This window comes from Drosophila obscura, unplaced genomic scaffold (genome assembly GCF_018151105.1).
Source record: "Drosophila obscura isolate BZ-5 IFL unplaced genomic scaffold, ASM1815110v1 contig_186, whole genome shotgun sequence".
Classification (NCBI taxonomy): domain Eukaryota; kingdom Metazoa; phylum Arthropoda; class Insecta; order Diptera; family Drosophilidae; genus Drosophila; species Drosophila obscura.
Genome location: NW_024542774.1, coordinates 4,286,749 through 4,310,438, shown reverse-complemented (window position 1 = coordinate 4,310,438; position 23,690 = coordinate 4,286,749). Strand labels below are relative to the sequence as shown.

At 44.9% G+C, this 23,690-nt stretch overlaps 3 protein-coding genes across 3 annotated transcripts; 1 reads left to right on the top strand and 2 right to left on the bottom strand.

Annotated features, from left to right (window-relative positions):
- Positions 1 to 334: 334 nt before the first annotated feature.
- LOC111077855 (homeobox protein orthopedia) lies at positions 335 to 7,078 on the bottom strand. Its single transcript, XM_022372310.2, is given in 6 exon segments — positions 335 to 1,144; positions 1,298 to 1,385; positions 3,910 to 4,039; positions 4,224 to 4,403; positions 4,405 to 4,516; positions 6,454 to 7,078. Coding segments are annotated over 6 exon segments (1,218 nt in total). The 5' UTR covers positions 6,605 to 7,078; the 3' UTR covers positions 335 to 587.
- Positions 7,079 to 19,579: 12,501 nt separating this feature from the next.
- On the bottom strand, positions 19,580 to 20,946 carry LOC111077866. Its single transcript, XM_022372324.2, has 3 exons — positions 20,763 to 20,946; positions 20,078 to 20,251; positions 19,580 to 20,002 (listed from the first exon to the last, which is right to left on the bottom strand). The coding sequence occupies exons 1-3, from the start codon at positions 20,793 to 20,795 to the stop codon at positions 19,853 to 19,855; spliced, it is 357 nt and encodes a 118-aa protein (XP_022228016.1). The 5' UTR covers positions 20,796 to 20,946; the 3' UTR covers positions 19,580 to 19,852.
- A 1,373-nt stretch (positions 20,947 to 22,319) lies between these two features.
- LOC111077868 lies at positions 22,320 to 23,359 on the top strand. The gene is made up of 3 exons (XM_022372327.2): positions 22,320 to 22,455; positions 23,026 to 23,111; positions 23,175 to 23,359. Exons 1-3 carry the CDS (start codon positions 22,426 to 22,428, stop codon positions 23,290 to 23,292), a joined length of 234 nt encoding a protein of 77 aa, XP_022228019.2. The 5' UTR covers positions 22,320 to 22,425; the 3' UTR covers positions 23,293 to 23,359.
- Positions 23,360 to 23,690: the final 331 nt, after the last annotated feature.

The following is a 23,690-nucleotide window of genomic DNA, read 5'->3' as shown; positions in this document are numbered from 1 at the left end:
CCAGGAGTAGACTACCAGGCAGCTAAAATTTATGGGTAGTAAGTAGGTAGTAGTAGTATGACCAAGGCAGAACCGTAACGAAATACGGTATTTGGAAGTACTCTTTAATACTTACTACTCTCTAGCTGGCTGCCCTGTCGTCAACAAGCTTACATTTGCAGATCGGTACTTCAACATTGTCTGTGAAGAGGCTCCAAATCCAAATAGACAGCAGAGTCTTTAGCCTTAGCTTCGGTCAGTCTGCCAGTCTGAATTTGTATCTTTCCAAAAACCTTCCTTCGAAAGGGCCACACCACCAACCGATTTACCCATTAAAATTCACCAGGATTTCTTTTCATTTTGTTTATTTTTGTTTTCATCAGATTATTTTCTTGATTTCGGCTTTATTGCTAATCGTATGACACTTGCTTGGGGCTAATTATAGTTATGGATCTCTTACAGATAGGCAATACGTGTACGTGTTAGGACTAAGTTAAATTTGGCAATAGGCAACGCTCTTAGATATCTTACAGTGTGGCATGTCCCTGCCAATGACGTGTGTTTATGTGTGATGTGTGGTTTGTATGTACATGGTTATCACCGCGAAGTTAGTCCTCGCCCTTGGTCACCACGGACACGGGGGTCGAGGAGTTGCTGCTCGCTCCACCTGCACTGCAGGGCGACTGGGCTGCCGTCGATGTGAGCATCAGGCCGCCCGAGATGAGGGTGGTGCCCCCACCGGAGGGTGACATGGCGTGGGGATGAGGCACGAGTGGTTTGGGGCTCTCCCGCGGACTGCTGTTGCTGCAGGGCGGACTCACCTGGGCCGTGGACAGGCCCGCGTGCATCGATAGGTTCTGGGGGTAGCCGGCAGCCGCGGCAGCGGCTGCTGCCGATCCGTTAGCCGCCGCCGCTGCTGCAGCCGCCGCACCGGCACCAAAGATTCCGTTCAGATTGCTCAAGCCCATGTACTGGGAGAGCAGGGTGTGGAAATTGGGCAGTTTGTAGTGGGGTGCCATGAGGTGCTGGGGCAGGAGGCCGACGGCCGGGTTGAAGTGCTGGTGCAGGGCAAAGTGCGGGGGCCAGAATTCGGCGGGCAGGCCACCCGGATGCCCGGGCAGGCCGTGCGGCGGCATGGGAATGCCCAGCGGAAACTCTGGAAGACCTGGAATGAGAGAGAGAGAGAGCAGAGGCGAGTTCGTTAGTCGAGCAGGGTGACAGGGCGGTGCTGGGAGTGCGACCTTCCTAATTCCTAATTATGTTGCACACGTAATTCGGTAATTTGCGGACAAATCAAATGCGTATCGGGAGGACTTACCTTGCTCGGGCAGGAGGTATCCGGCCTTATCCTGATTCATAAACTTCTCACGTTTGCGCCATTTGGCCCGACGGTTCTGGAACCACACCTGCAAGTGCACGGAAAGAACAAAGTTTAGAGTTGGTGCTGAGCAGAGCAGATGTATGATGTATGATGTACGATGTATGTATGAGCGTATGCAAATATGAGCTACCTCGTAGAGCTGCGAGTATATTGAGCTCAGCCTGTAGCCTGCTGTTTAGCTTCGATTGCCTTTGCAGCTCCGCTATGGTTAAGGGATATCACAAAGTCGAACTGTGAGCACTTTAAATTGACTTGCGGCTTGTCGAACGTCTTGTAATTGCTTTGACTTTGACCAAAGCAAAGCCGAACAATTTGGCAATCTATCAATCTGGGAGTTCGAAAAGTTCACGCCACATGGTCCTTCGGTGGGTGCTTCACACTCCTCCCACAATTGTCTGAGCCAGATGGCTGAAGGTGGAAGGTGGAGAGAGCTGTGAGTGGGCTGGAGAGATGCCAAATACAATGGCATCCAATCGGAAGTGTTGTACTCTGATTTGCAACGCTCCCACCCTGTCTCTCTCTGACTCTCTCTCGCTCGCCCTCATTCTGTTTCTGTTTCTGGAATGCTGCAAAGGGTGTCTTATGCATTTTTCGGCACTTGCTTGGGGTTGACCACCCACCCACAATGGGCGTTGGCTGCACACACACATTTCCGCTTTAAGGGGGGGGCACACATTTTCAATGCGAGTCGATGGGAAAATTAATTGTTTGTAAATTGAAATCACTCGACAACTGACTGTACCCGGGGCAGGATTGAGACAAAAGAGGAGTCGCTGCAATTATAGACACCCTGTACTTAGGCCTGGCCCCAGGATCCAGTCTGCTCCTGCTCCTGCTCGAGCTCCAGCTCTTGCCTTGCCTGCCAGCATTTGCAACAATGTGTGCAGTTGAGCGAGTAGTAAATTAGCAACGATTTCCTTGCTATAATTGCTGCCAATTATTGTCCTGTGTCCTGTCCCGTGTCCTGTGTGTCTGCTGGGAAATGCCAACCCACCACCCGCAACCGTCTCTGTCTCCGCCTGTCTGTGTCTGTGTGCTGTGTCTTTGTGTGGGCTTTTTAATTGTCAGTTGGCAGCAATTATGATGCGGACCAACTTAAACCACTGTGCGAGAGCAGCGAGGCGGCAGAAGTTGAATTGCGGATATCCGTTCAGCATTTATCGCACATGTGCGATCATCAAACTGTCACAGAAAGCCCCTCAATCCGTACTAGAGAGCACTAAAGGTACAGTGCACACTGTAGGGATCCAGAAAGTTGCTAGATTTTGGATTGGATTTTGATTTTTCTGGCCACTTTTTGAATACATTTCTGCAAGCTGTCCTATAAAAATTCGACTGACTTCTAGTGCCGCCGCTTACTCCTTTTTTTTTTTGATGGGATGTCGTTCAGCATGGATGCAAATCCCGAAATAATTGCCCACTCAACAACCCCAGAACAAGCGGGGATTAAGCTACAGATACTTTTGTATCCAAACAGAAAAACAGTAACAAAAAAAAATGCAAGCTGCCAGCTATCTGCTTCTACTCGTGTGTATTGAAGTACCCCAAAAAACGGTATTCGCATATGGGAATCAATGACCAATTACAGTTAATCTGCTAACAGATAGATGTACGAGGGCAGCAGCAGTACCCTCGCCATGAGGCTGTGAATGCGGATGGGGATGGGATTCAGGATGACGACCATGAAACGGACAATTTGTATGCAGAGTCCGTAATCCCTCTGTGAGCCAGCGCGAAAGTGCTTAGGTCAAGTTGTTTTACATTCTCTTCAAATCTTTTTTGTGCGATTGCGATACTTTTATCCCCCCGTCAACAGCAGTGGCCCGATGTTGGCAAATCGCTCAATCAAAACTGAAGTGTTTGAAAGCATTCTCAACCGAAATCAAATTGTACGAGTATGTGAGGCAGAAGCAGGGCCAGAGACCTCTGGCTGGCGAAAGGACACCCTAATTACATGTGTAGTCATCTGTGTGTATGGTTGCCGCGTGTCCTGCAGCAGCAGCAGCAGCAGCATCACACAGCACAGGGAGACAGTGCCCAGAGCCACTTTAATTGTTTACCCGAAAGTAGAGTTAATAAAAATACCAACACCATGTGAGCGCGACCAATTTAATCATTTGGAAAATCACAATATCTAATGTCCCTGGGACCACCCCTAAAAAGGACGGACGGAATGAAACGCGGCGACAACCCTCCGCCGACTAGATCTAAGCAGCGTGTTTGTGTACAAAGTGGGGTTTAAGTGTTTCAAAGACCATTTACAAATTGGGCACGACCGATTGTTCGATGGGTTTAGCGACCTCTCTGGGTGCGTACCCCAGAGCCCAGACGTGCCCAAGCCTTTTGCAATCTATTTGTTGGCGTTTTGCTGTCTGCCGTTTATCAGCGAAGTTTGTTGAATTACAAGCTACAAAGCTCGTCAGCTAATTATAATTTACTACTGATTCAATGGACCTTCGACTGAGGTTCACCGGTTGGAATTTCCATGGGTGGGGGAGTTTAGCTTAATTCGAAAATAATTACGAGAACATAGTCCGTATTTCAATTACCTGCACGCGCGCCTCGCTCAAATCCAGGCGCATGGCCAGATCCTCCCTTGTGAACACGTCCGGGTACTGGGTCTTCTCAAAGGCCCGCTCCAATTGATGCAATTGAAAGGTTGTGAATGTTGTGCGAGATCTGCGAAATCAAAGTCGGCACATTAGCGTGATAAATGAATGAATGAAATGGATAGATAGACAGATAACTGAAAGGAGCGCAGGCTTCTATTTTTGTTTTCAGGTTTCTTAATAGCCCAACAATGGCCAAATACGATTTAATCTGCTAAGCGGATTGCGCCCCGGCAACTTTATCGAGCACTCACCTACGGACTTTGCGCGGCCTCTCCATGTCGCCCAGATCGTGGCCGTTGTTGAGGCTCGAGGAGAGCTCATCATCGTTGTCCACATCCAGGCCGCTCTCCGTGTTGGTTGGCGAATCTTCGCGTTTGGCCTGGGCCTGGGCATGGGCCTGCTGTTGCTGCTGATGATGCTGCTGCTCTGTGCTGTTGCTGGTGCTGCTGTTCCTGCAACATGTGGCTGTTGCTGTGGTGCAAGTGATGGATGTGATGGGCATGGGCATGATGGGGATGCGAAATCAGCACATCGCTGGGTGTATCTGAAAAGGCGGAGAATGGAAAAGTTAAACAATTTCGAATTGAACTCGAGTGCCGCCTCGAACAAAAAAGTTTCACGTTTGACTTTGAAAATCGAAAGCTGCGGCAGCTGCGGCCGAGAACACTTTCGAAATTCATTCAATTGTAACTGAAGTAGTTATATCCGGGACTTTTAACCCCCCTATGGCTCGGCCAGAGCAGCCATCAGAGCCGCTTCGCTTCGAAAAAGCAAATCCTTTCCACTTGCGAGCGGCTCAAGGGCTCGAAAGCTACGCGAATTGATTTGGCAATCAATAACAAATAAATAAATACGGTTTGGCTTTACCCCCCGAATTCCAGATTCTCGATTCGGGTATGAGTCAGCAGGCATGAGTATCCTTTCACACGCCCGAGGCCGAAATCGGGTAAAAGTTTTTAAAAAAGATTTCCCTCAGAGCGAACGAGCAACGTGTAATCAAACTTTAATGAACCTCAAATTAATCATATTCACAATAGCACAAGGACACGTCGCCGCTCAGCAGGATACGCTGTCGTCCTTATCGTATTTCGTAACATTCATGCAGACAGAACCGGAGAACAAGCCCGAGAGACCGACAGCCCGAGCCTGTTGTGGCGAAAAGGTAATTTCCAGCGAGCATCAAATTACGCGACAGCAATCGAGGCTCACAGGATGCAGTGTCCTGCGGTGCGCACGCTGCTCGTTGTCGCCAAATTGTAGCCTTTCCTGGTGCCTGGTGCCTGGTGCCTGGTCCCTTGTCCCTGATTCTGTTCCTGTCCCTGCCCCCCATCCACCCAAAGCGTTTCAATCTAATTATGGGTCTAATGACGCAATTGGTTTTCTCTCTCAGTCTCTGCCTCCATGATACATGTGGCGTATCCTGTCAGATATGTTTTGATACACAGTGATTTCTTTTTTCTCCCTCAGCTATTCACCGGTCCTTGGGTGAGGCCTCATGCCGCTTGGCCACGCCCACAACAAGAGTCTCAACATGGCAGACACCTCCCATTGTCATGATATGCTTCTTGTTGCTCTGGTTGCAAAAGTTTCGGGATGATGTTTGCTCCAAAGTTTATTCTATGCCCACACTAACTATGACAGAATGTCCTTTACAAGCAATTTGCATATGATATGGGTCCTTGAGATGGGTCAGCCCGGTTTGGGGTTCCCTGTCCCCTGTGTCTCCCAATAGATCTTTGATGTGGTTACCAGATTTGGTTGGAAGCTTGATTACCAGCTTACGAGGCAATTTAAAAACTACGCTTGTCCATCCCCATAAATATTACTTAGCTTAACAGTATTTTCGGAAATTTCTAAACCATTTTCGCCAATAGACAATTTAATCTGATCTTTGGAAGCACTATAAAAATATATATATATAAATATATTTACATACATTGTAAATACTCGATGTTGATTTACAGCTCTATGCAATAATGATTAATAAATAAACTAAAATAATGTAGCTGTAAAATAACAAGGAATAGACGATGTTCTTTGAAAATTGTTTAGGAAATTTAACTAAGTTTGACATGACTGGCACTGCTTTCTACTGACGGCAAAAGGGCTTACAAAAAACATTAACTGATTATCAGAATCGTGTAAAGTATTTCCAGAACTCAGCAATGAGCCATCGTGTAAATATATTCAAATAAAACTGATCTTCAGCTTCAGTGCTTTGCAGATTGCAGATATTAATAAAAATTGATAAAACCTGAATTCGTTACGAATCTATACTAAAACAGAATGCCAAGGCATCTTCGTGATGTTTCAAAAGTTGAAATGTTACTTAGTTCCCCACAAACTAATATTAGTATCCAATCGACCATCGTCCTTAGTCTTTTGCCCCACAGATCGCCGACGGCAATCGCTGTTATTCCTGTCCTCTAATGTTTATATCCCATCTAAACACATATATATGACTGTATATGTATGACTTACCACTGCGCTTGATCTGGTGCTGATTACCCAAGATCTGATCGATGCTGTAGACGGCGCGAGGGCGCGAGACGGGACTCTCCTGGACAGGACCGGGACGCATGGCTGGCGGCATGATAGGGTGCTGATGATGCTGTGTGGTCGTTGTGGTCATCTTAGCTCAACGAGAGCTCAGGCTGCAGCAGCTGGATCCACGAACCACTAAGAGTCGATTGTCGAAAATGGTTTCCGTTCAATTATATTGTAACCAAATAATTGTTATTTATTATTTATTATTATTTTTTTTTGTTTGTTTCTGATTCGAATTTCTAATATAATTTCGTATTTATTTCACAGAATTTGTTGTGTTGACTTGCACGCGCGGCGACTGATTAATTAATGAATGTGATTGAGTTAGTCTCGTTACTTCTGTACGATTTCGATTGATAGGGTTTCCACAGCTAGTGCGATTGGCAGAGCAGAGCGGAACAGGACTGTGCTGAGGCAGGAGCGAATATGCATGTAACGCTCGTTGCGATCAACAACCACCGACTGAGCCCGTCTCCTGTGGCACAGTTGCATTAAATACGTGCCACGTTTGCTTGCCTCTTGTTGTTGCTGGATGGATGGTAGATGGCTGCTGGTTTCTGGTTGTTGTTCACTGCTGCTGCTGCTGCTGCAAGTGTCGTTGGGCTGAATGAAATGGGCGAGGCTGAGGCCGACTCTCGCTCGCTGCCAGTTCCCAATCCATCGCTTCGCCCATATCTATCCCTGTCGTGCTCTCTTGCTCTTTCTCTCACTCTCTCTGTCTCTCTAGGGGTAGTTTACCCCAGTATCTGTGTGCGCCGTATCTGTTCGTGTGCGTGAATTTACAGGTAGCTTTTGTTTAGGGGTGTTGCTCTGCCCTGCCACTCGCTGTATCGCTCTCTCACTCTTTCTTTGAGTGCTGCCTCTCACTCTTGCCAGCGCTCTCTCTCGCTCTCTCTCATTTTTCCCTCTGATACGATACTCTCTCTTTTATTCGACCAACATAGTTTGCTGATTAATTTTATTTATTTCGCAAATTTCTCTCATTAAAAAATATCTTTAAACCCATAGGGAAACATCTGTATCTCTTTCTATCTCTCTCCATCTCGTTCCGCGCTGTTTTAGCCTACCCTTACCGAATGTGGACATCCACAAATCACAAAACAGGTTGCTCGACTCTCTGAAATTCCTACCTGAGCGGATCAGCAGCCATTTGCCGGCACAACGTTTATTAGTTCCGCTTCCATTTGGGCGCAAACTGTATCTGCGGGGATCCTCGTGATCTGGCGCGCTTGGGAATGAGCCCAGGGTTTCATTGAACAATCCAAACGATCAATGAATCCCTTTACTTAGCAGGCAGATGCCGCGGGATCTTGACCTAAGTTCATTGATTAAACTGATCTCATCTCAGCGGATCTGTGTTGTGATCTGCACTGAACAGAACTAGACTGGGCCGAAAGGGATCTACTAATGGTACAGTAGGGCGCAATTTCGCCAAAAAAAAAAAGGATTATTTTATTGATCTACTTATTATGTTCAATTTTTTTTGGAATATAATTCCAATTCAAATAACTACTGGGAGGTTTTTTCCTGTAGCTGTTGCGATATTGTCAAATATGTAAATCAAATCGAACATATTTTATTTAGTAGAAATATAAAGTGCAATATTTAGAGCATCAAGGTAGAATTATTCTCTAAAATTGCAAGTGTAGATTATAATGTTATAGTATTTAAATGCCAGTTACTCGTTTAAGCGCCTTTGGGTATATGTTGAGCTAAAATTTAATCATACACTCTTTCGAGTGGTTTTCCAATCTAAAGGAACAACATTTTAATTACTAAGTAGGGGACATTTCTTGAGGAAGCTTTTTAAAAGCAGGACTACGTTTAATCCTTGTTATCTTTTCTAAAACCTAAAATAATCTCTATTCTGGCCATATTTTTTCTGACAACAAAGATTTGCCCTAAGTACAGCTTAGACAGGGCTCTCAGGGAAAGCTTTTCCCTATTACCAGTGTTTAGCCCTGTCGGAGGTTGCATAATACAAAGGGCAGCCAAAGGTGTCAGTGTCGGTGTCGTGTCTGAGATGGCCGATACATACACCCGCCGCACAATGCGAAACGCCGCCGACGACAATGCTGACAAAGCGAGGACTGGGACTGATCCTCACTAATTTGTCGAAACTTACACAATTCCTTTGTGGCCCGAACCCAAACAAAGCCAAAGATCGCGGCACCTAGTGCCGGGCAGGCACTCCGAATCAGGATCAGGAACACGTAATTTCCGCAGAACTGCGAACAAGTAGCAGGGACCTCATTAATTTACCAGATGGGTGACGCCACAGGACACAGGACTCAGGTCCGAGGGTGTGTAGTACATGTGCTTCAGAGGATAACTGGCCAAGCCAAGACGCTTAATCATATTTTCATAGGATGCAGTCCCTATGCAGATTTCATTCAGAAATCCGATTGCATTTTCGTTTAATTTAGAGCTGAACGAGACAGCGAACGAGAGACTGGTCTTAGGGGCAGGGCGAGTTCTGGGCCTACCTGTCCAGATCCCCGATCCCCGATCCCAGATCCCAGATCTTCTACCCCGTAATCTCTGATCTAATGTGGAATGCATAATGCCAGCCAACAAATTTATGCAGCCTCATGCAACGCACTTAGCCATAATCGTGGTGGCTCATTAGGCTAACCAGGGCGTAATGGAGGGGGGTGGGGGAGGGGTTGCTCGGCGGTCCACTAATTGGTCCAATCCAGCCCAGGACAATCCCTGATTTATCTCCAGGGCATGAAGATTTGCTCCACTTGCCAGATATCAAGAATCGTTTGCCTCTTCCACTTTGCTGACAGCCTTCTCTCACGTTCAAGCCTTCTCTGATTGTTCTTCCAACCGCTTTCTACTAATTTAGCCCCACCACTTGCCGCTACGCACCCTCTGCAAAGTGATAACTGGAAGCCATTTAGGCGAAGTGTGAAATGACAAATTGAATCAAAGTCAAACTTAAACTCATTGAAGACTACACTTGATTGTAATTTCTAAATTAGCACATCAATGGGGTTCGAGGCTGGGGGGATGGGAGCAAATAGTCCGGGCGCTCACTATCTCTATACTCACTGCTCTCTCTCTGTCTCTGTCACTGTTTTCCTCTGTGCGCTCTCTCTTCTCTGCTGCAGTCCTCTCTGTCGTTCTCCTGTTGCGTTTCTCCTGGGACTTGCGCAGTCGAGGTGAAAGCTTATTGGATGTTACATCTTTCCACCCACACTCACACGCGGGGGGTTTTTTGGGCCAACGAGGTCATTATCGTGTTACCCCATCCCATCTTCATCTCCACCGCCATCTCCACCCTACCCCACCCCTGGCAGCTGCGTGTAAACACATTGTGGCAATTCTCTCTGGTGCCATGACTGTGTTCACCTTTTAATAAGGTTAACTGCAACGCAACGACGACAACAACCCACAAAACACCCACTTTCCACAATAGAGAGCGTTAGATGGGTGGCAAGTTGTGCGCGTGGAAAGCGGTGGGGTTCCTGGGCGGTAAACGGGGGGTGGTTGGGGGGGGGCTGGCTGCTGTTGGCAACATTTTTCTTAACCATTAAATCTAATATATCAAAGTAATAAAACGAATTTTGTTCCTTGTGTGGGTGTGGGACAGAGACAAAGGAGGGGTAAGTATCTAACAGATACTATATATATATATTGTATGTATGTTTGTGTGTATCTGTGCATCTGTGCGTGCGTTTCAGTCTTACCCTCCACATAATCCAACTAAAAAGTTTTCGTCTACTCACAGTCTGCCTGCCATTGTCTGCCGGATATTCTTCCCTTTCTTTTCGCCAAAGTAGGAAAATGGGAAAGGGGAACGGGTTCGAGGTAAACTGATAGCTTTTCTTATAGCTGGGATATTTAATTTTGACTTTTTACCCGCTGTTGGCGGGGTTAAGTGGATGAACGGAGTTCCTGGTGGGGGGTGGCTGTGTGCCAAATAGCTGCCACTGACATCTTTTTTGAGCGCTTACGATGGCAAGCACTGGGCGGATAAAGGGATTGATTTTTGTAATTATCAGAGGCAAAAGAATATAATTATCATCTTATGATTGATACTTTTTTAACTTTCGAGTTATGGTTTACCTAGGGAAGTGAAACATATCTGACTTATGGTACTTTTTTGTAGCTAGGGGATTCCAGAGGCAAGAACGTACTCTAATTTATCATTGGGCACAAATTCATTAACGATTCTCCATCCTATAGCTTTGGATCAATGAATGACCGACGATAAATCGCTTTGCAAATTCCTTTGGCCTGAAATACATTCTCGTTGTTTGCGAAAGTTGCGGCCTTCAAGTGCTGCCTGGCGAAATGTAATATGTATACGGTATGCGGCAGCAAATGAGCAACTGCTGAGGTTGGCCAGGCAACCGCAACTCAGCCAGCACACGCCCCGATAGAGATACGCCCCCACTCACAGAGTGTGGAGCTACAGACACAGCCCCAGTTACAGAGGCAAATGCATATAGATATAGTTGCTTAAATTATCCAATATCCTTGGCAGCTTGTGGCCGTAATCAAACAACTGCAAGGAGTGATGGAGAAGGTCCTGGATTTGTTTGACATTTCGTTTCATAATCTAATATACCGACAGGACAGAGGGGAAAACCTTCCGTGGGATGGGGGAGCTGGCAATCCACACACAGACCGCATATAAATGTCCCAAGTCAAGTTTCGTATCTCAGAATTTTTCGCTTTATTAAGCCCCGAGGCGGAAGCAGGCCACAGATGGAATGGAATCAGACGGTAACTCCTTCTTCCACTCTTCCAACGGAACAGGAACTGGGAGCAGGAAGAACAGACTTCTGGCACACTTTTCCAGATCAACCAGAACGATAAAGAGCGTTTTCCCAGTAAGAATGTGGTCTGATCTCACCACATGCCGGATCAGTGGTAAATTGACACTCACTTCGAGCCGAATTAAAGCACATATGTATGTACGTATGAAAGGACACACATGCTTCTGGCTCTGCAAATTCCTGGCCAAGATAAGCGGCAAAGGAGAGTGGTCCCTCTCCGAGCGTAGTTCGATTCCTCACAACGACTGCTGCTCACTTCAAACGCCCCGGGGCCGACAAAAGAGTTTCCCGATAATTATGCGGCTCGGCTTCTGTTCTGTGCTGTTTGCAAAGATTTGGCCACCTTCTTTCCTTTCACCAGGAGATGGGCAATCACACATGCGAGAAGAGAAAGATGCTGAGGGGAATTCATTGGAAATTACCTGTCGCATTGTTGTGCACTTGAATTACATAAAAATTGGTCGAGTGAACAATGGCCAAATGGCTACCGTTTTGGCCAGAACACAAACAAAAGGATAATGCGGCACATATCCACATACAGGCATACATATGTACATATATGGATATGCATATCTGCGAGTGTGTCTGCATGCAAAACTGTAGCCAAACAAATAAGCTGACAAGACCTCCTGACAACTGCCAAGTGGCTCTGGCTCTGCATCTGGATATATGGCTCAGAATCTGTTTCGGTTTTTTGGTCGAAGCGGAGGGGGACGGGAACGGGAACAGGAACGGAGACAACAATAAGGCGCTTGACATGTGTATGCATGGGCGTAGCCCGGGGGCCGTGTTCAGGCCAAACAACAATTGTAATCACACACCTTTTGTGTGGGAGCGTGTGGCCAGGAAAACCCCTCGAAAACAGTATTCCCTTTGTGTGGGAAAAAAAAAGAAGAAAAGAAAGCAAGAAGTTTTTAGCAGTTTTATGGCCAGATTGGCAAATGAGAAACAATTGAGCATTGAATGGGCGGAAATGAAAGGCTGATGAAGGCTCATCAAACTGCATATTGCTGTGGCTCCTCTCTGGACCCCCCACCCACCCTATCACACCCTATTATAAGTGGGTGGAGGGGGAGGTAAACTTGTTCAAAAATTTCATTAAAAACGGTTTTCATTTGTTATTGTTGCTGTGCCAGGCAGGCTGCCAAATGGAGGCGTAATAAAATAAAAAGTGCAGCCTACGATGTCTCCTTCAACCAACCACAGCCCCCAAGCACATGCCCATACCGATCCGCATTCCCATTCTCCGTTCCTCTCATCCACACGGAAATGTAACACACAACACAATTGGCAGCCTCCAAAAAGTGGCGAAAAAAGATTTTTTAATATCTCATGCAAAATTGCATTCAATTGCCTCTGTCTGTGTGTGGGCCCGCTGCATGTGTGTGAGTTTGCGTAAGTGCTGTAAATTTCCTTATTTGCCCCCACACACACACAAGCAAGCGCACAGCCAGGAGTATGTGTGCATGTGTGAGCATATAAAAACTTGCATACATTTTTAACTCAAACAAAAACGTTGCAGAAATGAAATTTGTTACATTTTTTGTTTTGTTTATTTATAACAATTGTGTTTAAAAGCGCTTAAATTTTTCCCAGCATGTGCAAATAAGTTCCCCCTAAGCCCTCTCTCTCTCGCTCTCTTCCTCCCTCTGCGAGGCAAGTGCAATTTCTCGTTAGGCGAAATTTTTTGTGGCTTTCGTATCTTTTTTTGAGGTTCCTCTGTTTGAGTTCTTTTTCGGGCAGCGGCAGCGACCAAAATGAAAACTAAATGCAATAAACGTTTGCGCCTAAAAGCTGCAACAAAAAATCAACGACCAGAGATTAGCACATATGCAGAGGACCTCCACAGTAATGAGCACTCAGCATTTTTCCCGCCAGACCAGCTTTTCGAAGCACACACACACACGCAGACAGACTTTCACGTCTGCTCCCTTACTTTGGCTGTGGCAATAAAATAATCTATTCTTATTGCATTTTTAGGATTAATATATGGTCAGATAACAAGTCACAGATGAATCCGGCAAACGATTCAGCTATCAATTCAGCCTTTTTTGTGGGTCCTAGTCAAACATTTTTGGCAACACTGGCCGTTGACTGCCGCTGCACTGCTCTTCTGCTGCTCCATGTGTGCACACCACTTTTTGTTACTCTCTGCACTCTCCCACTCTACACCACTCATTCTCGCACCATCCATCCGTCACCCTTACCCTCTCCCTTTGTTTCTTCTTGTTGCCCGTTTAGCGTTCATTTAATCTCTGTCTGACTGCAGTTGTTGCTGTTTTTTCATTCCTCTGCATTTAGCAGGGCCGCAATTTCGCGTTGTAACTTTTGTGCGTTGCTTTTTCTGCCTCTGACTCTGCCTTTCTCTCTCTTTCTCTCCCCCCTTGGCTCTTCATCTGTCGGAATTGTAATGAAATTTTTTTCGCTTCGTTCTTGGCCATTTGCACGATTTGCAGCCAGAAAAGAAGCAACAAAGTAGACGGGAAAACGGAACAAAATGGGCATCAAAAATCGAAACGTTAAAAATTTCATTGCAACGCAATTTGGGCCGTAATTGCTGTAAAACCTGGGGCTGGTTGTACCAACATCAATCCCTCTCGCCACAAAAGGACCGGGGTAGGTTTGGAAAACAAGTTTGGGCCACGTTTATTGTTTTTACTTGATTATTGGTCCGTTTGTCCCAAAAAAGAGCCCACAAAATAGATAAAACTCTATTTCTCAATAGAAATTCTGGAAAGAAACCAATTGAAAAGCTTTTTGCAGGATATATGATCAGAAATAATGTATCCACATGCACTCCTGCATGGTACATGGGGCTAAACATATGCTTTCACCTACTTTCACTCATTTCATTACTGCTTTGACCACTGAAGAAGTTTAATAAAGAGCAGGAACTTCACATTATTTCAAAATTCTACAAACTTCACTTCAGGTCCCATCAATCAAAAATTCACTAGCAATAAGCGAGACTTTTCATATTCCAACAACATGTTCGAGTTGCCTGAGGTCTCCAAAAGATAGAGGACAGGACGCATCCATCTAAGCCTGATTCTGCTACTCCTCTCCGTTAACGTCCCTGGCGTGTACAAACAACGCTCAAATTGCAAAAAATAACATGACCGCAGGCCACGCAACCAGAAAACGGACAACCCCGTGACAGTATTAGTGGCGCGGGAAGGATTCTCCATTTTTTGCCGGTCTCGGATTGCGGATTGCTGCTTTGTCGAGTCCTGTGTGGCCCGATGTTCTCTGTGGCACAGTGTCCGCTGTCTATATTGACACAACATGCCAATTTTCTTCGTGGCAGGTGGCGGATGGCAGCCGCGTCGTGTCCTGCGGCTTTGAGGGTGTCACAAGAGCAGCCACCAAAGGGGATAGACGGAAAAGTCGCAGTTAAACAAATCCATGGTTGGGGATGAGGATTGTTGGGGAGGAGCCAACAGCAGTTAGCCTCGCCATATCAACTGACAAAATAATTAATTTTATTCGAGTTTTTTTTTGGTCATATTAGGTACACTTCGGTTCAGTGCTATAGGACAGAGTGATTTCAGATAACGGGTGATATCATTATACATTGCATGAAATGGATATACCTATTATACCTCAGGGAGTTAGTGTTCAAAGTTTAGATAAAATACATTTCAGGAGTTTCATCTCTTCAATTGATTCAGCGATTGGATTGTCAGTTATACATATATTTAAAACATTAATTTGATACATGGACTATTCTACGAGGTATGCAACCATGTGACGCACTGTCCCACACGAGTGGGACACTTTGGATGAGTAAGATCCTGGCTCCTGCCTGGCATACGTAATTAAATGCGCCTTACGCAATGTGCGAAAAAAACGAAGGACTGCCAGAGAGGGAAAGAAATCAAAAGTTAAAGGAAAAAACCTGTTAAAACGGGTGGTGTGGGGAGGAGGGGCGTTCACCAGCAGCTCGCAACGCCCACTTGGCAGACGCTTTTCCAGCTTTTCTATGTAATTAGTTTTTCCCCTCCAAACCGAAATACGAGAAAAGAAGAGAAAAAGTTCCTTGTGCGCTTCGTTTCGTATTTTATTGAATTTTCTTTTCATTTGTTTGTTGATTTTTGGGATTTACCGCATTTCGTATGCACAGCGGAATAGATAGGACAGAGGAGGGTTTATTGAGGGAATTTGGGGACTGCCATTGAGACAAATCTCTATTTATCTACGAGTATCTTGTTGTTGCTGCTGCTGCTTCTGCTGCTGGCTCTGTGGCTTTTCGTTTTGCCAATAAATTACTTTGTAATCAAGTGAATTCGAGTGGCAAAGGACAAAAAGTGACAGAAGCTAAAGGCAAAGGGAAATGGAAGCTGACAAGAATAGCTCCAGGGGGAGACCAGGAAATGTTAAATTTGCCTCGTCAACTGATGACTATAATTTTCATAAGATTGTTTATTAGATTTCAGTCAACCTGCCTGGAGGGGCTATTTCTGGACTAATATTGAGGTGAGCAAGTGAAACGGAACATGTTTAATTATAAGAAAATTCACTTATAAGCCTGGCCACCTAAACTACCAGGTAACAGCAAATGAGTGCGTAGCATTGGTATATCCTTGATGCATTATAGATGGCTTATCTAAAACTTAAAGACATTGATAAACCTTCAGACGTACCATATATATGTATGTATTTATAGCGGTTTTGGTATTTATGTGAACACCCTTTTCTAATGCCTACAACAATGCCAAGCAATCGGCCTCCCACCATCATAACATCAAGGGAGCTGGCTGATTCTGAGCCGATCGATGCTGGTGTGCAGTTTTCTCAGTGCATTAGTCGAGGACGTTGTGGCATAATGGATTTGCATTTGCAAACAAAGAAAAGAAATCCTTTGGTAAACTTATTGAATGAATATTATAAGTGCACATATGAAATATGTACATACATACATATTTACATACTTTATATATAATATACATGTATACATACATACAAAATCTTACAGTTCAATAATAATTTCCAGTAAGTACATATTAATAATCGAAATTGAAATATGCTATAAAGTCAATCAGAAATCAGAGCTTCGGATCATCCAATCTTCCTGCTTAAACTATTATTATTATTAAATGGTGATAAATTGTACTGTCAGCCTGTTTTGGTTCATAATTGCTTGACAAAATTATGGGAGCAAGACAATGAGCAGAGATCCAGAAAAAGCAGTGGAGAAAAGCAAAAGAGAGAAGGAGAAGGAGGAGGAGAAGCACTAACTAATCTGTCAGCGACAGATGCGGGCGCAATGATAAAATTTAAAATTGCCCAGCTAGCATTGCAATTACCCTCAAATAAAAAACCGGCACAAGGATATGCTAAAAGTACCTCCTGCTGCGAGGTAGAGGAGACAGAAAAGACAGAAGACAGGCAGTTTCTGCCTGCTTTTAAGCAGAAGATTGCTCCTATACGATACGTTTTTCACCGACGCTACTCGACAGATACTGACGGGACAATATATTTGACCTTTGCTTCATACCGAAGTGAAATTTAATATAATAAAAGAACAAAAAGGTCCTTAAACAGTTTTTAATTTGGATTTTTTTGTACTTTTTGTGCTATGAGTTCAGGGGAAAATAAAATCCGACTGGGCTTTCATTATGGAATCAATTAGAGTAGTGTAAGTAGCAAAATTTACAGCCAGAAATATGCGACAGTAGAAATGTATCGTGCAACATCAATTTAATGAAATAAAATAAATCCTCTCTCTTTCCTCCTCCCATAAGCAGCAGCGGGTCGCCAGCATCCTCCAGCCACAAGGACAAAAGGCAGTTGACATTATGCCATTGTTATAGGATGACCCCCCCACCATATTCCTACCTATTCCTACCCCGCTGTCCATCTCTTTCTGTGTGCTGTTGATATTATATTACATTTTATAAATTACATTTCGTGCGCAAGCAAAGCTGATTTGCCATTCGCTCTTCTCTCTCCCTCCTCTCTCTCCCTTTCTCTCTCTCACTGAGCCACTTTCCATGGCAGACTTCCCCACGACCACACCCCCGCTCGCTACACTTCACTTGCATGCAACACAAGTTGACATTTATTGTTGTTGTGGCCCCATGCATTAGCCATCGCCTGGGTCTTCGTCTTCGTCTCCGTCAGAGTCCTTCCCTTCAGTTTGACTTCAATTGCGCAACGGATATGCATTAAGAAATTCATTCTGCCCTGGAACACCCCCTCCCCAGGGCACATAGGGGACATGCCCTTCAGGTGCATTGAACCAATAATCAGCAAACTGGGAAATATCGTTCGAGGAGTGGCACGGGGAAGAGGACTGAAACTGCGACTGCGACCATAAGTGGTCGGCGAGGAGCATTTTTGAAATGGCTAATGCAATGTCTAGGCAATGGAGTTTCGAATAAAAACTAATTCGTAAACCAAATGGAACATTGACTAAATACTCGTATGCAATCCTGAATGGTTCTATGCTGAATGTGTGTAACACCAATTAGCTGGAAGAGCCTTTCCTCCGAAACTCATCGATCTGGCGGCAGTCAATCAAAGCCCAACCTGTCTATTAATAATATCAAAAAACATTTAGCACCTATTCACACCACACACACACACACACACACACATTGTGGTGTGCCCGCATTGCCCTTGGCCCTGCCTCTTTCCCTTCCACATATTTACTCAAATGTACCTTTTTTTGTGCACACTTTTATGACAAGTAATCCGCTTTCACAGCAATTGATGTCAGGGGGAAATCGTCACAAAATGAAAGTTAATACCCAACAACGCGACAATTGATTCCACCTGATGCGATATCCCATCATTATTATCGAGTTTGTCCTCTGTCAATGTCCCCATCCCCTTCCCCTTCCGCGACGTACTACGAGTATTATTAAACATTTTATTTGATGTTGAGTGAATAGTGATAAGGCTAATGAATGCATGCCTCATCCTTGACTAGAATCGAGACTGGTGCTGGTTCAGGGCATCGGCACTGGGACCTGTACTGGGACTGGTACCCGCTAAAATATCATTATGATTCTATTTACATTTGGCTTTAATAAAAGTCAACCCAGCATGTCTTATCAAGCTGGCGATGACTGTTTGATTTCATATTAAATTAGTGTCATAAACGGAACAACTGCACCGGTTCGCACGGGCTCCATTGGGATGGGATTCGTTCGGGACTTATCAATGAATTATTTACAATGCTGTATTAACAATTTGTTAAACAATTTTATGGTGTTATCGCGCGCCAAATCCATATTACGTATGCGAAGCGTTGAACTGCGCCCCCATCTCTGTTTCTGGTTTGGGCTTTCCAGCTGTAATGTAATTTCCGTTGTGAATTTCCGCTGGCTGCTGACCCAAAAGAGCCAACAATTGTGCGTAATTTTATTTATTTAACGCAGCAGTTTGCCGTGCATCCATCATTGCATTCAGTGCGTCCCATGCGCTGCCCAGTGGCGTGGCAGTTCATTTCCGGTGCACAGAACACTTGTTGTTGTTGTTGTTGTTGCAGCCACTGTGGATGCCATTGTTGGAGTTAATCCCATTGATTGTCGGCTTTCACGAATTTGCTCAAAAATTATTTATACATAATGAGGAAAAGGCATTATCCCATCCTTCCATATCCAAATCTTCCTTTTTGAAACTCTTTACTTTACTTTACTTTATTTTACTTTACTTTACTTTAACGATTAAAATACCTTTGGCTGCCAAAAGTATGCCATCCCAGAATCACATCCATCCATCCATTTATCCATACATCAACTGCAAAATGGCAACCACTCAGCTCCACCTTCTGGGAACAGCCAGCATTGTCCTGATTCTGCTCGCAGCGAAATTGGCTTCAATTATGCGACAGAATTATGAAATTACAAAAATTACGAAAGTAAGTAGCTGCCGCTTCTGTTCGCTTTTCGCTTCAGCCAAATGTAATTGCGGCAATTTGCAGTTGCGACTGGCAGTCGAGCCGGCTAATAACGTTTATTAAAACCACAACAACATACTGGCGGTTGGCTCCTGTCCCAACCCCTCCTCCTGAGCTGCAGCAGTCCTTAACAAGTATGAACGATGCAGTCGCCCACCAGATACCGGGTACTCAGGTATACATACTTATACTTTTTTACACTTTTGCAAAGAGGGAACAACAAGAAACCTGAGAGTAAAAATGATCTTTGGAAGCTCCAAAGTTTTTCCAATTTTCTCCGAACATAAATTCTGCATATACCCTATCACTATACGTTTGCTGGGTGCAACCATAAGCCGATAAGAGGGGGATTTTTCAAAAAGAGAGAGAGAGAGAGAGGCAAAGAGGTGATTATATAGAATCTCATATGGCAACGTTGTGCAAATTATGCAAATCCTTGTGAAGCACATTAATGCGCACAATGACAATTAATCGCTGCAAATTAAAATGATGACAATGTGCTGGATCTGCCTAGGGGATATTTCCAGCCCACGCTCCACGCCCCCCCCACTCCCGACTCAGCCTCTCAGCCACTCGTTGGGATTTGGCTTGGCAAATGAAATAAGAGTTAAATGATGTAAATGATAATTATTTATGGCTAAACTGGTGGAGGCGGATAATTCTGATTGTGCTCGCCATTGAGGCGACCTATATCGCGAAGAGCCTGCTCCACTCGTCTCTCCTCGTGCCAGCCATCCGTGCCCGCGCCCAGTCGCTCGATTAACTTGGCTGAACGGAATCCGTTTTTCTGCGAATGACATGGACATGGACATGCACAGTTACAGTTACTCTAGTGTAAAAGGATCAAGAGGCAGAGTCTCACCTCAAAATAAAGGGCACGCGCCTTCTTTCCCGAGTCCGGATCAAAGTCCCATTCGGTGTTCTCGTGTGTGATGGGCTCACCGGCCACATTGTTCTGCAGGGTCTCTGCGATTAAGCGGAGAATGAAACCATCTGCGGGTTGGCTGATCTGCAGCAGCCCCAACAGCAGAGCGAACTGAAATGAAGATCGATAAGAGTTGAGTTCGAAAATAAATACACAAACGTTTATGCAAACTTATGCATTAAATCCACCATTTACCGCTAATTAATTAATTAGTTGAGTATTTTGTTGTATGACGAACATTTGGTATTAAGTATTCCGCCTTTGATGACAAAACTGAGCTTAAAGTTATCAATAAAAGCTACTGAATATTCAAAGATTCCACAATTGTTGAGACACACACAAAATTGCACAACGAGCGGATGAAAAATATACAAAAATACTCGTACAATTGTTTTCTATCTCTGTTTTTTTTGCTTTCGGACGTTAATCAGAAAACTGGAAACTGTTGTCAGTTCTTATGAGTACGGATCTCATTTGGGCGTGGATTGTGTCCTAAATATTGCGCATACGCCACACACAACACACTGCCATTCACTATCAGCGAATCTCCGTCTTCCCCGTACATCCAGCCACTTGTTCATGGCTTATTTATTCCACTTTAAACGCATTTTAGTTCACTTACAGCTACCATGCAGACAAATCTCAGGTGTAACATTGTATCGATGTGGTTGACGTTGAAGCGGTGGGGCCCGTGCGAGTCACTGGAGCATTGATCACTGAATACCACCAAAATCGTGGTGTTGCATAAAACTCAGCCAAGCGTCAACTCAAAAATTATTGAAAATAACCCGCAACAAGAAAAACAACAACCAAATATGGCAAAGCAAAGAGACTTTGAGAAGCAACAAGGCAAAGCAGAGAGTGAGAAACCGAAGGAGAAGGAGAGACAGACAAAAGAGATAGAGATGAGAAATAATGTTTCGGTTACAAATGTTTTACAGATTTAAAAGCTGTTGCTACTTAAATCCATATGGAGCTTTTTAACGTAAGATGATCTCCGATCTGTGCTTTGGGATGCGACCTTCAGGTGATGGCGATAAAGTACTTGCCTTTGCCATAATATTTGATACGTTTTATGGAAATATAGTTCTACCCTTGCAAAGGGGATTCACGATTTGGTCATGGATTTATGTAGAAATAAATAAAGTCACAAAGCCTTGATATTCTCAAAAGTAATGTGTAGAAGTCGAAGCCGAGAGGTTGTATGCCATATAAACCATCAACCAGCAAGGGTATCAAAAGTTTCGGTACTTTTCGACCAAAATTTCTTGCTAGTTTTTGTTTTCGTTTATAATTTTATGACCGCCCAAATGGGTCTTGAAGGCAGACGGAACTAAGTGCGCGTATTTGCTAAAGGTTACTCACATCTGCCGAGAAACGGCTTTGGGCCGAAGCAAACACAGAGGCAAAACGCGCCAAGGTAAATGCAAATGCATGGCAAAGAAAGTGCACGATAGAAATGGCACAGTGGAATGGAAGAAAGGCGTAAAGAAGGAAGACAGCAGCAGCAGGTTGTCCAATGTGGGACTGCCTCTCTGTGTTTGCAGAAATTACATAATGGTCCATCGTCATCTCGATCGGAGCCGGAGGCAGACAGTCGCTCCAAAACCACTTTGGTCACTCGGCCTCAATTCCGTTTTTGCCCACTCGAACAGCTGTCTCTGTGGAGCTTACTCTCTCTCTCTATCTATCTCGGGAGTGGGACACTCTCTGCTGTTTGGCGCTCTCTCTCTCTCTCTCTTTGATCAAAAGGGGCTACGTGAGCGGCTTCATGTCTGCTTCAATTATTATTTACAGTGTAAATTGTACACAGATTTCCGGCAGCCTAAATCCATGCGGAAAAAGCTTTCAGTAAGCGTATTTTGCAGGACTTTCACTTTCCTTGAGAGCCAAATCTTAAGCTTCATTAGATCGCAAGGAAAATCCACAAGTTCCAGCAGCCCAAAGAGCGAGAAAGCACCTAAAATTAAGGTGAGGTATGCCTACACAGCGCTCTCATCGCCAGATAACTTGCGCTGAAATGTGCCCCCACCTCACCCTATACAAACACACCGTGGCGGAGCTCACGCAACGAAGCTCTGCCTCTCTCTCCGCTAAGCTTTCTCTCTGGCGCTCTTCTCGCAGCTGCTGTGGGGCTCTGCGCCAACTGGCGATGGGCCATGCAATTCATTCAAACGCGATCGCAGCCCGAACCAACTCCGCCTTGCCTGGAATCCGCTTTGGGCCTGCTCTGGGACTACCGTTACAAAACCGAAGATTGTTGGATTCGAGGAGAAACAGAAACCATGGCAAAGATGAATGCTCTGCTGCTGGCCGTAAGTCTAGATCGTTTGATTTTCCCTCCAATGGGAGTACAACTATCGAGTATTGGCTTCTCCAATTAACACGGCCCGGCCAGACCGAAAGTCGCGCACGTTCTGGCTGACACAATTTCCGCTGCGCCTGCGCGAAAGTGGCACCCGAAAGAAAACCGCCTCGAAAATAGTGACTTGAATTTCCAATGAGCATTTCGTTTGACATATTTCGAAACTAATTCGTATATGTGTGCCAAAATGTTGGGTCTGCTGCCACTTAAGAGACCTTGAAACGTCTGCCCGCGCTCTTGCGGTGCTGAGGCTGGATGGCCAGGTTGAAACCCAAACAAAATGTGTCATAATCCCGGAGCAACAGCAAGTGTGCGGCCATGTTGTTACCGACTTGCATAACCAGCGTCAGTAACCGTTGCTTTGCTTTGGCTGTTGTTTGCTTTAACCGACGAAAAACCACTCCGGCGAAGGCCCGAACCAATTGTCTGTGCATTCGCTGCCACTTTTATGTGCTGCCTGACACACTGAACTAATGGGCAGTTGATTTAATGGAGATTACAATGTTTATGTCTTTTTCAGCTGGTTGTGTGCGTCGTGGCCCTCCTAGTACACACATCGACTGCCTCAGTTCAGCCAAAGGCCCCAAATTTCCAGTACTTTGAAAGGTGAGTGGTGCAGCCGTGATCCTTCCAAGGAGCCTGTCATATATCAAGGAACGCCCTTTTCAGACCCAAATACCGTTATCCCTACTACGATGAGCATGGACGGGGAAAACTGCTATACGGCTACGGAGGACCGGAACTATATCAGTACAAGACCTACACGCCGCTGGAGGGCATACACTGAGCCATTATTAACGACTATTTAAACTATAGCTGATAAAGCTAATAATTTATGTACTTTTGCTTTATTTAATTTAATGGATTTTTTTGAAAATATAACAAAATCGCGCCAAACAATTCTGTGAACAAAAGATGGCGCAGCGGTCTCAAATACGGTCACACTGAAACGATGCGCAGCGCCAGGGCTGCGATCAGGGCTTTTAGCGCACCAAAAATACTGACATTTTTCGCTCTCAATTCGTGGAGAGTTTGCAAAACTCGCTCTCAATTCGTGGAGAGTGCTCTCTTTTCAGTGGAGAATAGAGTGTTTTTGTGGAGACTTTCCCCTCATTTTCGTGGTGTGGCAGCATGTTGCTGAAATTTTTCCCATACAAAATCAAATGTATCTTACGGGAACGCGTA

What these genes read in the sequence shown, in the direction of transcription:
- LOC111077866 (XM_022372324.2), bottom strand. Translation starts at nt 20,795, where the DNA reads ATGTTACACCTGAGATTTGTCTGCATGGTAGCT. An exon ending in GATTTGTCTGCATGGTAGCT is followed by an intron (nt 20,252 to 20,762) that starts GTAAGTGAACTA and finishes TCTTCATTTCAG; the next exon opens with TTCGCTCTGCTGTTGGGGCT. An exon ending in CGCGTGCCCTTTATTTTGAG is followed by an intron (nt 20,003 to 20,077) that starts GTGAGACTCTGC and finishes TGTCATTCGCAG; the next exon opens with AAAAACGGATTCCGTTCAGC.
- LOC111077868 (XM_022372327.2), top strand. Translation starts at nt 22,426, where the DNA reads ATGGCAAAGATGAATGCTCTGCTGCTGGCC. An exon ending in TGAATGCTCTGCTGCTGGCC is followed by an intron (nt 22,456 to 23,025) that starts GTAAGTCTAGAT and finishes TGTCTTTTTCAG; the next exon opens with CTGGTTGTGTGCGTCGTGGC. An exon ending in AATTTCCAGTACTTTGAAAG is followed by an intron (nt 23,112 to 23,174) that starts GTGAGTGGTGCA and finishes CGCCCTTTTCAG; the next exon opens with ACCCAAATACCGTTATCCCT.